The sequence below is a fragment of the Pristiophorus japonicus genome, chromosome 17 (assembly GCF_044704955.1).
Source record: "Pristiophorus japonicus isolate sPriJap1 chromosome 17, sPriJap1.hap1, whole genome shotgun sequence".
Taxonomy (NCBI): Eukaryota; Metazoa; Chordata; class Chondrichthyes; family Pristiophoridae; genus Pristiophorus; species Pristiophorus japonicus.
The window spans coordinates 8,572,180-8,586,339 of record NC_091993.1 but is presented as its reverse complement, the minus strand read 5'-3'; the positions used below and the strand labels follow the sequence as shown (position 1 = coordinate 8,586,339).

General features: G+C 43.9%; 1 protein-coding gene across 2 annotated transcripts in view; it reads right to left on the bottom strand.

Moving 5' to 3' along the window:
• The window catches only part of LOC139227523 (protein unc-13 homolog C-like), an 801,204-nt gene that overhangs the window by 117,991 nt on the left and 669,053 nt on the right, over positions 1–14,160 (bottom strand). For both annotated transcript variants that reach the window (XM_070858323.1, XM_070858322.1), the window contains 4 exons: positions 11,411–11,537; positions 5,605–5,701; positions 5,267–5,410; positions 2,724–2,801 (listed from right to left, as the gene is read on the bottom strand). In XM_070858323.1, coding sequence (XP_070714424.1) covers positions 2,724–2,801; positions 5,267–5,410; positions 5,605–5,701; positions 11,411–11,537 — 446 coding nt within the window. The remainder of the gene's footprint in view (positions 1–2,723; positions 2,802–5,266; positions 5,411–5,604; positions 5,702–11,410; positions 11,538–14,160) is intronic.

Here is a 14,160-nt window from a genome sequence, read left to right as displayed (position 1 = left end):
TCCAGTGGGATTCTGCCAAATGTGATTCATTCAGACTATGTGAAGGGGATTCTTGAAAAACTTAAAAAATCTCTGTTCAGATGCTAATTGTGATGACAATCAAATTCAAATGGGAATGAGAAGAATGAGGAATGATCTGGGCGCTGATGTTCATCACACAGTCTTTTCATGGCACAAGAGAGGTTCAAAACCAACATATTAAGATTATTTTTTTTTCTCTTTAGGGGTAGTCGTTCTAAATGATATAATAGTCTTCATCCAGGTCTACCCATTTCTAAAACCCATTGGAGAGCAGGGAAGGATTTTCTAAATGTAGTGTCGCGGGACAAATTAAGAAAGAGGCCTTCATTACATTTGATCTATGTTATACTACGAGAGTTTGATGCTTGATGCCTCCCGGGAGGTGCTAACGGGGTGCGAAACACTTTCCGCCCGGGGGGAGGTTGCGGGGGGAGAGGGGGTGGGCTACACCAGCTCCCGGGAAATTGCCCTGGAATTAGCGCAACCGGCGATGACATCAACGATGTGCGCGGCGATCACTTAATGCTGTGCGCCGACATCGTTGCTCACCACGGTGGATATTGCTCCGCGAGGCTGGCGTGAGCGGGTGTCAGCTCCAGCCTCGCCGGTCGCCAACCGGACTGACATCCGCTCATGGGCGGGAGTTAAAGGGGAGGTCGCGAGCACCCCGCTCCGCCACCTTGGCGTTTTTTTCCCCAACTCATCGGTTGGCTCCAATTCTTGTTCCCTAGCATGGTCCGGGTCGCCATCATGCAGGCCGGCACTCAGCCTCGGTACCACGCTGCCCTTGTGGCTTAGTGGAAGCCAGCAGAGGCCATGCAGAGTACGCAGCAGCCCCCCCCTTTAAGCGAAGGGGATGAGTGTTGAAACGTGTCATCGCTACGCGGAGCATCCGCGTAGTGCTGCCGATCACGCCTCATTAGCGCCGCTGGGCTCGCCCCAAGAGGAAGCAGAGTGCACGGGATAGCATCCACCTCCGGTGAGGGGCAGTAAGTCCAATTCAGCAGCCGGGGCAAGACTGCCGCGCTGGGTGCACGCAGTACCGCCCTGAGCAGATTACCGCCCCCAATCGGGGCGCTGGGCAATTTCTCCCCCACTGTTTTATTAATTTGGGATTACATAGTCCAAAGGTTAATAACTAATAAACTAGGAGCAATGAACAGTTCAAATAAGGCGCATCGAATATTCTTATTTATTGCTTCATTACTTTGTTTCTAATTAAGCTGCTGATAAATGGGTAAATGCCTCCTTCACACATGAAATCCCTAATGCAAACAATAGTATGGAACTAAAAGATTTCATTTATTATGGATTCATTGTTTCTAACAGCAATTAAATTTACCAACTGCATATTTTCTCCTAAATTAATCCATTAATAGGATGCTAGCTTCTTTACAAATAAGACAGCTTTCCTGTTAATATAAAATGGTGACACTTAGTAATACACCAAACAACATGGAATGTCTGGATCACTAAAGTCAACACAGTAAAACAGTGTTAATTAAAAACGGGAATTGAATTGTTCACGTATCTTTGCATTTCCATGATTTTTTAAAAAACCTTGAGCTCTATCAACTGCAAACCTGAAACTGAACAATTACACTTAGAGAAATACAGAGGGGAGAAATTCACAGTATCAGCAATAAACTCACTTTCAACTAATATGGCACAAACCTTTGCCCCCAGAAGTGGGCATTTCATAGAATCACAGAATCAGAGAATCATAGAAATTTACAGAACGGAAGGAGGCCATTTCAGTCCATCGTGTCCGTGCCGGCCAACAAGAGGCTATTCAGCCTAATCCCACTTTCCAGCTCGAGGACCATAGCCCCGCAGGTTACGGCACTTCAAGTGCACATCCAAGTACTTTTTAAATGTGGTGAGGGTTTCTGCCTCTACCACTCTTTCAGGCAGTGAGTTCCAGACCCCGACAACCCTTTGGTGAAGAAATATCCCCTCAAAACCCCTCTAAATCTTCTACCAATTGCTTTAAATTTATGCCCCCTGGTTGTTGACCCCTCTGTTAAGGGAAATCGGCCCTTTCTATCCACCATATCCGGGCCCCTCATAATTTTATACACCTCAATGAGGTCTCCCCTCAGCCTCCTCTGTTCCAAAGAAAACAACCCCAGCCTATCTAATCTATCCTCATAGCTTAGATTCTCCACTCCCGGCAACATCCTCGTAATTCTCCTCTGTATCCTCTCCAGTTCAATCACATCCTTCCTGTAATGAGGTGACCAGAATTGCACGCAGTACTCTAGCTGTGGCCTAACTAGTGTTTTATACAGTTCAAGCATAACCCCTCCTGCTCTTGTATTCTATGCCTCATCTAATAAAGGCAAGCATTCCGCATTTGACAGGCATAGCATTCTCGGGATTTTCTACTTGCGTGTTATGCAATTTGGGTCATCGGTAAAGAGTAAAAATACACTGCTGTCGAGCCCATAGCCTACATCAGCATTGGTAGCAAATTTTGTTACCACAGTAAAGTATACACAGGCAATGTTCGCTCTAATTTTGTTTTAGCCTGTGCGGCCCCTTTAATATGCTACGTGGACCATTCATAATTCTGTGCACGCGCTGTTTTGCAATTTAAAGGCCGGCTCACGGCTGTGTGGGACCTGCAGAGCATTGTTGGCTGTGAGGCCGTTCAGCTTAAAGGGAACATTGTTCACAGGCCATGTTTTCTCTTTACCTACCAGTTTTTCCTTGGAACAGTACGAGTTGAAATCTTTTGAGATAATAGCAGCATATTGGAGGAGGACTTTACATATCGTCTGCAATGAAAAGGAAACGTATGACCACCAAGTTTCACACAAGTACAGTTCTTGTGTTTTTTTTCCTCAAGATAATTATGGGACATTAAGGGGGTCGCAATTCGGTTGATAACGCCACCCCTTAGCGGCTAACAGGCAGCAAAGGACTTGCCGTCGGTGGGGAGCGGGTTCCTGGCCTCCAGAGAAATGTAATTGGGCGGTGGGGGCGGAGCCAATAGGTACCACTGCGCGCTCTACCGCCGCACGCTCTACCGCCACCCACGTGGGGACGTCATCGAGCGTGCAACACCCCCTTGGTGACGCAGCATGCCAAATTAGGTATGTATGGTGGCCTTACCGGCAGGCGTTTGTACAGCCTGGAAAAGCTGTCGGGACAGCAGGAATCCTGGAGTGGGTGGGGTATCGTCCAGAGATCAAGGTAGGTTGTTCGCCTTAATTTTTTCAGCATTTACGTATTAATGGCACCAGTGGGGAAGTGTGGATGTGGGTCAGAGAAGTTACCAGAAACTTGTTTTTTTGCAGTTTTTTCAACTCGGATGCTGACAGCCGACTGGTGGGAAATTGAGTCGGCCTCCTGAGCTCCCGCTCCATTGGCCACTTATAGCGCTGCTCTCTCATCTTTGGGCGGTAAAAGTGAATTTGGCAGTTTGAGGCGGTGATTACCGCCTGGCGGTACAATCACCCTTCAGACAGTGTCACCGCCTCAAAAATGGCGCGACTGAATTTTGACCCCTAATTACTTCATGGCCTCTAGCACAGCACGAGACTAAACATTTGTATTAATGTACTCAGATAGCATTTTTATTGCCTTTTCAGTTAATGTAAATTTAATCTTATTGAATATGATCTGGATGATAAAAACATGCCGAAAGGTTTCCTTGAATATATCTGTTAAAGTGACATTATTTTCTGTCCTGGATTATCATAGAGTACAAAAACAGAAAATGCCATAAACATTCAGCAGGCCGGGCAGCATCCGTGGAGAAACAGTTAATGTTTCGTGTCTGAGACCCTTCGTCAGAACTGGAAATGTTAGAGATGTAACAGATTTTAAGCAGATGCAGAGGCAGGGAAAGGAGGTAGGGGAGTAAAGAACAAAAGTGAGGGTCTGCGATAGGGGGGGAAGGCAGGAGAGATTAAATGTTGCAAATGGGGATGGCAGAATCATAAACAGCTGCTGCCTGAAAAAATAGGGTCTGAAATTGTTGAACTCGATGTTGAGTTCAGGAGGCTGTAAAGTGCCTAAACAAAGGATGAGGTGCTGTTCCTCGAGATTACGTTGAGCTTCGTTGGAATGGTGGAGGAGGCCGAGGATGGAGAGGTCAGAGCGGAAGTGGAGCGGAGAATTAAAGTGACAGACGACCAGAAGCTCGGGGTCACCCTTACGGACAATGGAGGTGTTCCGCAAAGTGGTCACCCAATCTGCGTTTGGTCTCCCCAATGTAGAGAAGACCGCATTGTGAGCGGCGAATACAGTATACGAAATTGCAAGAAGTACAAGTAAATCACTGTTTCACCTGGAAGGAGTGTTTGGGGCCCTGAATGGTGGGAAGGGATGAGGTATAAAAGGGCAGGTGTTGCATCTCCTGTGCTTGGACGGGAAGGTGCTGTGGGGAGGGGAGGGGCTGTTGGGGTTGATTGAGTGGCCCAGGGTGTCGCAGAGGGAGCGGTCCCTTCAGAACGCTGAAAGGGGAGGGAAGGGGAAGATGGGTTTGGTGGTGGGATCACACTGGAGGTGGTGGAAATGGCGGAGGATGATTCGTTGAATGTGGAGGTTGGTGGGGTGAAAAGTGTGGACAAGGGGAACCCTATCGTGGTTCTGGGAGGGAGGGGAGGGGTGAGAGCAGAAGTGTGGGAAATAGGACGGATACAGTCAAGGGGAATTCCAGGTTAAGGAAAAAGAAAGACATATCAGAAGCACTAGTGTGGAAGGTAGCATCGTCAGAACAGATGCGGTGGAGATGGAGAAACTGGAAGAATGGAATAGAGTCCTTACAGGAAGCGGGGTGGGAGGAAGTGCAGCCCAGGTAGCTATGAGAGTCAGTAGATATTTGTAGATAGCCTATACCCATGAATGGAGACAATTAAGTCGAGGAAGGGAAGGGAAGAGTCAGAGATGGACCATGTGAAGGGTGAGAGAAGGGTGGAAATTGGAAGCCAAGTGAAAGAAATTTTCTAGTTCGGGGCGAGAACAGAAAACAGCACAAATACAGTCATCAATGTACCAGAAAAAGAGGTGAGGGAGGGGACCTGAGCAGGACTGGAACTAAGAATGTTACACATATCCCACAGAAAGGCAGGCATAGCCTAGGGCCCATGCGGGTTCCCATTGCAACAAGAAAATAGAGTAACAACTCTGCTCTTCTGTTGACAGAAGTTACGCAGATGTAGTGATCGCCATATAACACATTTCCCACTTTTTAACATTCCAAGCTTTTGTGTCTTAAGATCATTAATGAATATACCTTAGCAAATCTTCTCATGAAATGTGCCAATGCCTCTGGATTAGGGCATTCTAGTTTTTTGATAATCTCAAAACTTTGATTCAGTTGAGTGAAGACATCCACGACGGAGCAAGAGAACAGAGCATGCTCAGAGGTTTGCTGGAACTGGATTAGACAAAATATATATAATGCATAATGGTTAATCTCTTAAATGAAGTGAAAGGAAAGAGAATTTTATCAAATTTAGTTTACAATTTATTCCAACTGACATTTATGGTTGGTGTAAAAATTCACAAAAATAGTCATAAAGTACTGTGTTTTATCGGTAAGGTAACCTATAGAATGATTTTGACACTTGCCCCATCCTTTTTGTCTCTCTCAAGTGCTCCATGAAGAAATTCCATTGATATATCTTCATTTTCATCCAGCCAATCGATGGCAAAGGGTTCAAACCACCTGATTAAAATCAGATGGTGTTATATTAAAATGCAAGATTATATTTACTTAGTGCACTATTATTAAAATATTTTCACCAATTCTGTAAGACTAATATGCCACTTTACCAAAGCGTTTTAAAGGGTATAATACACGCCTTTCAACTACATTAGTAGTTATTCTTCAAATGTGGATTGTATTCCATTTACCACGGGTGCAAGAAGGTACATAACTTGGAAAGTGAGTATGACACCAGTTCTTTTAAGAGACTTTTCACCTGATTCTACTGTAGCTACATGACTGGACTCGCTATATATCAGCTTCAGTTCTTTCAACAAGAACTAACATATATTTAAATCAATCATACCATTAAGATGCATTTTCTTATGAGAAAATACATATTACACTATTTTAAATAGTTATATAAAGCTAAAATAACTTGAAACGGTGTTGTAAAATGACTTGGTGACTGTATAGTAGAATGCAGTACACCAGCTAATGAGCCAGTTATTGCTTTGACCCTGAATACCTAGAATTTTAAGAAACAAGTAACTAAGATGATAATCTTTATTATCTGTAGTCCTATCTATGTAGTGACATAGGGCCCAAATTTACAGATTTCTGGCGCACTCACCAGAGGCACGCCGCTTTTGTAGAACTCCAAGGGCGCCAAAAATCTTCAGGCCGAGTTTGGCCGCTCCCCAGCCTCTCCTCCATGGTGGCGTAGAGTGGCAACTGGATTCGGGGGCGGAGCCAGGTCCCGGCGCTGAAAACAGAGTGTGCGCGCATGCGCAGCAGCTCCTCGCCCCCAGAATCTGAGAGTGTGCGCTGCAGGCTGTGTGGGAGGGGCCGATGCTCGCTGCCCCTATCCCGGGCCGAGTGGCCTGCCGCACAGACCGGCCACTGCCTTCCCGTGCTGAGGGCTACAAGAGACAGGTTGGTGGGGAAGGGAAGTGTTTTGATGGTGGGGGGGGGGGGGGAAGGGAAGGGGAAGAGTTTTAATGGGGGGGGGGGGGCGGGGGGGAGAAAAGAATCTTCAAAGATTTTCCAGTACTTTAATATCGAGCTATCTTTACTAAAAATATACTCAGTTTAATCAGGCTGATAGCACCTACACCCTGACCAGTCTCGCTGCTTGGGATTTAAAAAAAAAGTAGCATTCCTATCTTAACACTGTCATTAGGAGCTAATCTCTTAATTCATCTCTTAATTCACTGCAGAGTTTACTCAATTAAATGTTCACATTGTGGAATCAAACCTTCTGTGGAGCGAAATAGAAGGAAGCTCCTGAGACAAATTTACTTTTTTTAGGCAAAGCCGAGGAGATGGACAAAGAACCAATCTATCACAAAAATAATGAGAGGGGTCAATTGGTCAGTGGGCAGTCAGTCAGATCCATGACGCACCACCATGTGGCTAGATTCCACCTTTATGATAACAGCTCATTTCTAGCCAGCACCCTCAGATGGCCGTTCCTATTGGCAGCTGGTTACACCAGGCTGTCGACATACTGGCAGTGGTGATGGAGCCTGCTGAAGGGTCCACGGAACGTAGAAGCTCTGAGACGAGGGTCGTTTCATGATACTACAAGTCATTCAGGCACATTAGCATCCTTGACCCTTAGCAGCCTTAAAACAACACTGAGAGGCACCAGGGCCAGGCATGGCGGTTAAAAAGGCACACTCGCTGTAAATATATATGTGCACAGTAAAACCATTTGGTGACATGAAGTTCAATGTTCTGAGGTATGTCTATTTGGGTTTTATATTTGAGAGGAAGTTTGGAAGTAATTTGCCATGAAGCACACAGTTTTTTATACGCCTCTTGAATAAATTATTGCTTCCTTGAGCTGGTCTCTTCTGGTATAATTGCATGTTTGATGGAAAGGTGCTAGTTGATGGTCTTATCATTTGCTGTGGCAAACATCCTTTCCTGTTTGCTTCTTTCAATTGATCTGCCTCCTGCTCTTGTTTCAGCTCTACAATAGGTGAGTGGGACTAATTGGACAGCTCCTTCAAAGAGCTGGCATGTGCACGGTGGGCTGAATGGCCTCCTTCTGTGCTGTATGATTCTATAATTTAATCAAGATACAAATGAGAATGGCCACCTAATTGGATCAGTAGAGGGCCGAGCCATTGATGAGACATTGCAGAGGAGCCAGCCTGTTTTGCAAAGTCATGAAGCCAACCCCTAGAGAAGAACTTCGCTTATTGCATCGGGAAAGCTAAGTTGTTCAATAACCCCTGCAACTTTCAAAATATAGAGGGACATGGATACAATCCAGAGCAAAATTAAGATCTAGCTTTAGATTAAGATTACAAAGTTTTTAACTGTACTTCCATTTGACCAGTAAAATAATTTTTCCCTTTCAAATGGAAGCTGTATAGTTGCCGTTGCAATTCCCAATTCCCAAGGGAGAGAAGGGGGTAACACGCCATGTGATGAAACACAGTACAGGTGCAGCGTCGAGAATCCGGAACCCTCGGGACCTTTGGCTTTTCCGGACTTTCGATCGTCTTTCTGACATCACGAATCCGGAAACACCCGAGCCCAGGTTCGGGTATTTCTGGATTTCAGAACGTCAAAAGGAGGGAGGAAGGGGGTCCCTGCCGTAGAGCTGTTCGGGCCGGCGGGTCCTGCTGAGGCTGAGCTGTTCGGGCGGGCCCCGCTGAACAGGAGATGTCCGGGTGGGCACGGCTGAACAGGAGATTTTCAGGCAGGCCGGCAGCGAGGCCCCGAGGCAAGGGCAGTGGCGGCGAGCAGGGTGAGTGGCGACAAGGCCCGAGGTCGGCAGGTCCGGATTCCGGACAACCCTGCCACCGATTGGTCCAGAGTCCGGATTACAGAACATTCTGGATTCCAGAGCTCCGGGTTTTCGACGCTGCACCTGTACCATGAAATGCGGACATAGCCACTGAGATAAGGGCTTGCACCACTGCCTGCTGATGCACTGTCTGCACCTGTTCATCAAAGAGCAAGAAATGCTTGTTAACAAAAGACCCTGCTTAAACCAAATCGGTAACCGAGATGCATTTGCTAACAGGTCATACGTACTCAAGGCCGCAGTGCATACCTCCTGCACACAAGAATGTCCACACATCTTGCTCTCACTCAGCTAGTTGAGAATGAATCTCTGAGGGAACTGACTTTCTGTAATGAGGGGGGACTTGGGAGACTGACAGCAGGGTTTGCTCCCGCATCTGGATTAAAAGGACCAAATGATCCGAACAGAATCCTGTACAACCATGCTAACCAGAGGGCGAAATCTGAAAGCTTTTCTTCATAGAGCTGCATAAAATTCTGTTGCATTTGGGCTAAAAGCACGAGAGGCCTGCTAAATGTGGCAGGTTCTGCCTGTTGCACTATCTGAACTTAAAGGGTTCTACTGGAGTCATGGGAACCCCAGCAGGAACAACATTTAGATACTGCACCATTCAGCCCCAAGTGCCTCAGCAAACCAAGCACTGGTTTCTGTGATAATGCTTCGCTGTCACAGAAGAGGTGGTTCCATTTGTGACTCTGGCCAGGGCAGATGTGGTGTTATCAGAACTGAATTTTAGGTAGAAGGGTCCAATGGCTACTTCTCCAACCTTACAAGAAGTCCCTACGGCATTAATGTGTAAACTTGAAGCTGTGTGATCCACGCCTCAGTAATGCAATCTTTGATAGAAGAAAATAAGTAAACTTAGGCTTGCCTTATATGCAGTTTTTTTGTAAGTTAGTTAGCTGATTTAACATTTCTCCATCATAAACATTTATAGTATTTTGAATAAAGTGAAATGTCCAGGTTCCTTCAATATGATTATGCCACATGAAATCATAGAATAGTACAGCACAGGAGGCAGCAATTCGGCCCATCGAGTCTGCGTCGACTCTTTCGGACAGCAAAGCAGTTAGTCTCACTCTTTCCCCATATCCCCGCAATGATTTCTCCTTCAAGTATTTATCCAATTTCCATTTGCAGATACCACCCTATCAGGCAGTGCATTCCAAATCCTAACCGCTCATTGTGTAAAAAAGATTTTCCTCATGCCAATCACCTTAAATCTGTGCCCTCTCTTTATCGACCCTTCAGACATTGGAAACAATTTCTCTTTATTTACTCTATTTAAATCGTTCATGACTTTAAACACCTCAATCAGATTTCCTCTTAGCCTTCTCTGCTGTAAGGAGAACAACCCCAGCTTCTCCAGTCTATCCATATAACTGTAATCCCTCATCCCTGGAACCATTCTAGTAAATCTCTTCTGTACCCTCTTCAAGACCTTCACATCCTTCCTAAAGTGTGGTACCCAGAATTGGCCACAATACTCCAGTTGGGGCCAAACTGGTGTTTTATATAGGATTAGTATAACTTCCTGGCTTCTGTACTTTATGTCTTTATTTATAAAGCCATATTCACAATACTACTGCATACAATCACCACTCCAACAAGCAACAATGGAAGTGAAAATGTTATTCTGTGCAAAATGTATTTCTTCATCGCTGTTATTTTTCTATTTTCAAACCAATTGCTACCTTACATCCTCCTCCAGCTGAGAATATATGAAATGCTGGCCCACTTCATTCTCTATAGTCATCCTCAATGCCACTATAACCAGCTAGCAGGAGACACAATTCCACGGGGTAAATCTGATCATCTCAGCTTTGTCACTTCTTAGTTGAAATATATTGTTAGTTTTATTGCTTAATGAGCACCAAAATCCTTATATGCAGACTCACTGACTGGACGAAGAGTACAGAAACAAAAACGTCTTAAGTCAGTCATGGAGATCAAAGTAATGAAATACTTCGATGTTAGCACTCCGCAAAACTTTCATTAGAAGGAATGGCATAATGCAGCCACATTCTGAGACATAAACAGGATTGGAGATCCAGAGATAACAGAAGCTGAAGAACGGTTTATAGTACGGATTGCATAGCCACATATGGAATCATTGATAAAAGACTTGTATTTATATAGCGCCTTGAACAACCACCATAAGTCACAAAGTGTTTTACAGCCAATGAAGTAATTTTTGAAGTGTTGTAATGTAGGAAACAGCAATGTGATAATGACCCAATAATCTGTTTTTTTATGATGTCGATTGAAGGATAAATATTGGCCTGGACACCGGGGAGAACTCCCCTGCTCTTCTTCGAAATAGTGCCACGGGATCTTTTATGTCCACCTGACAGAGCAGACGGGGCCTCGGTTTAACATCTCATCCGAAAAACAGCATTTTCGACAGGGCAGCACTCCCTCAGCACTGCACTGGCTGTAAGCTAATCACATTTTTGTGCTCAAGTCCCTGGAGTGGGACTTGAACCCACGACCTTCTGACTCAGAGGCGAGAGCACTACAACTTCGGCAGTTGTGCAAAACGGATGATGGTAAATCAGAAAAGAAAATCGGGCGGGGTGTACAATGGGCTGACCGTTTGCAAATGCCCATTTGTGCGACCGCTGAATTCAAATTTCATTCCGCCAAATGACTTTCCCGACAATAAATGCAGGATTCGAAAAAAAAATTAAACCTTACACTCCTAACACTATGAAGAAATTAGCAGCATGATAATTGCTAATTTGAATAACTTAGACTTAAAGCCCTAAATGTATCAGACCAATTACCCTATTTTCTTAGACATTTTTTTCCCTCAGCAACCAATCGGCTCATGTATGAGAATTTTTTTAAGGCTATAACTATGTTCTGCATGATAAATAAAAATGAATACAAATTTTATTACTTACAAAGAATATTCTGTAACAGCATCTTTGAAAGCTGGAAGTTCTCGCACATATTCATTATAAAACCATTTGACTTTGAAATGCAAATTCATATAATCAGCACTCTTGCATAGTCGATGTTTTTCATGCTCTGTTATAAAGTACAGAAGGAAAATAATGTCATATTTTTATATTACTCTGAATAAAAAATTTTACAATAAATGGATGATTAATATTTTTAAACTTTAATAAAGTATACCAGTGTTGAAATCTAATGTTACATTTCAGTGATACAATGCTATTATTAAAAAACACTATTAAATTATTAAAATTTCTATATGGTGGATTAATGTCACAATTTTCCTGTGGTTATTTGCAAAGTATTATACATTTTGAAATTGATAGCCAGTGCAATAATTTGAAGAGTAAAAGAGTCAGAAAATTAGTATTCTGGTGAACACTGTCACTGTGATCATACATAGTGACACTTACGACCATCTGGAACGTTGAGATATAGCCACAATTACAGCCACAGTGAACTTGAAAGACTGATTTGCTTTTATCCATGCAAGAACAATATCATTTCTGCTGAAACTGCAAATATCTCTCTTAGGTTTTGATCAAGACATAAACACCTTTTAATTTTGAGGTTGTGAACACGGATACAAGGAAAATTGTAAACTTCAAACATCTCAAGTGACTGAGGAAAAATCCATTGTGAAAGCCCTTACTATGGTCAACTAGAGGCTCCGATTACCACTTTTTGTACTCATAAATATCTGATGAAACTATGAAAGAAATAGCTGTAATAGGAACTTCCCAATGTCAGAAAATCCTTATAACAGCAATCATCTGTTGACTAATCCTGCCATATTTGTGTGATTATTTTATACTTGCTCCAGCCTCCGATTCTGCTAAAGCTGTTTTCACATGGTCAGGCAAATTAGAATAGCTGCCGCACCTCTTTTAAGGGAACAAATTAAGAGCCATGAAGGTGTGTACTTTAATACACCCACAATGTAAATCATGATTTTCAGCAATTACAACAAAGAGCTTATTTATGGTGACAGCACTATCAGTGTCAATAGCTGTTTCAGTGATACCATTAATTATGATTTTTTAAAGATAGACAGTGCATTATAAGGCACACATGTAGCATGAAAATGCTGGCAGAAGTTATACTGTAAGCAGGAAAATGACCTCAAGGATAATCATGCAGACCTCCCACATTTTGAAGATCTCCTACAAGTTCAGAAAGGCAGCAAGTTCTCCTCGCTGCAGTTTAGGAAGATTATATCAAGAGTGTTCAATGTTGCCTCAAATTTTTAGTATAATGGGGAAACATTTTTAATATGTTTATATTTGCCATTATTATCATAAGAAAGTTACACTGGGCACTGTCTTGGCATTTAAAACCTAGCTATGCTTCTTCCAATTTCCAGCTCATTTGTTAGTTGATTATATAAATATGCTGCAACAGTAACTGGCTAAGTGCTACCTTTTAAATTAGTTTAGGTTTTACTCTTTAAAAATGGAATAGGTAATGCGAAGAGATCAATGAAAATGGAAAACAATGTTCCAGAATCATGAAATACCTTCCATGAGAGAAGACAGGCAAATAAGACATCAAATGTACACCACTTTGTATGCTTCCAAAGACAGCATTAGAAAGACATCGGCCGCGATTTTGCTAACCGTGGCGGGTCTGTGGTAGGTGATGGCAGTGGCTGGTCCTGACCCCACTGCTGTCTCTATCCCGGCCTCTGAAATGAACTTCCCCTGATTGGGCTCGTTAAGCCCACCCAGCGCGTTTCCCGGTCAATTAGAGGAAGCAGGTCTGATGATGTCATTTGATGATGTGTCATCAGCCGGTTTCCCTAAAGGGACCATGGCCAACTTTCTTTTGAGATTTGTGCTGTCAGTATTCTACAGCATTGAGATGCTGCAAACACTGACAAGCACTGCAGAGAGGTACAGAGTTGCACCCAGGCTCTCCCATGTCACAGCATTAGGGAGGTCCTCTTCCCTTCCAATGGGTCGAAGAGATCTCCCCAGGAGGGCACAAGCAGTGATATGGTCAGGAGGATCTGGGTGCAGTGCCACAAACATTTCAATGATCTCAGTAGATCACGAAGAAAAGTTAGTACAAAGTCACACTCAGCCTTATCCTGCTATGCCTCTCATCACATCCCCATCATTCTGCCTTCTCTACCCTACTCCTGCACATCCTTACTCACAACAACTTACCTTGCACCTCCACCCATCCCTCTCTATCTACATTATCACATCCCCATCTCACTAGCCACCCCTCACACTCATCCTAGTCCAATCATACCAACCAACAACACACACATGTGTTTTATGCAATGTTCATGTAAAGTTTCTGTTAATGTGGTATCAAACATTGAAACCTTGATTTTCAACACTTTGCCTTCTTGGACAGATTTGTGCGCACCTTTGGATGTGGCTTAGTGAGTTGTAGTGAATGGTGAGACATAACGTTACCCCCCTCAATGGTGATCAGTGTGAAAGGAATGGCTTGGACATTGTGGGGGTGCTTTATGGTGTTGGTGTGGGGTGGTGCCAATGGCACATCATGTGACAGCAAGGGTGTACAACGTCAAGTAAAGTAAATGTGGCCATGGTGAGGCCATGCCTGGCACTCTGGGCAGCAATGTGGTCATGTGCTGATGTCCGGTGTCCTGTGCAACATCAGGTGCTTGCGGAGAAGGTTGGTGGTGTTGTTGTTGGAGCTGCTGCTGTGCCTGGTGCTG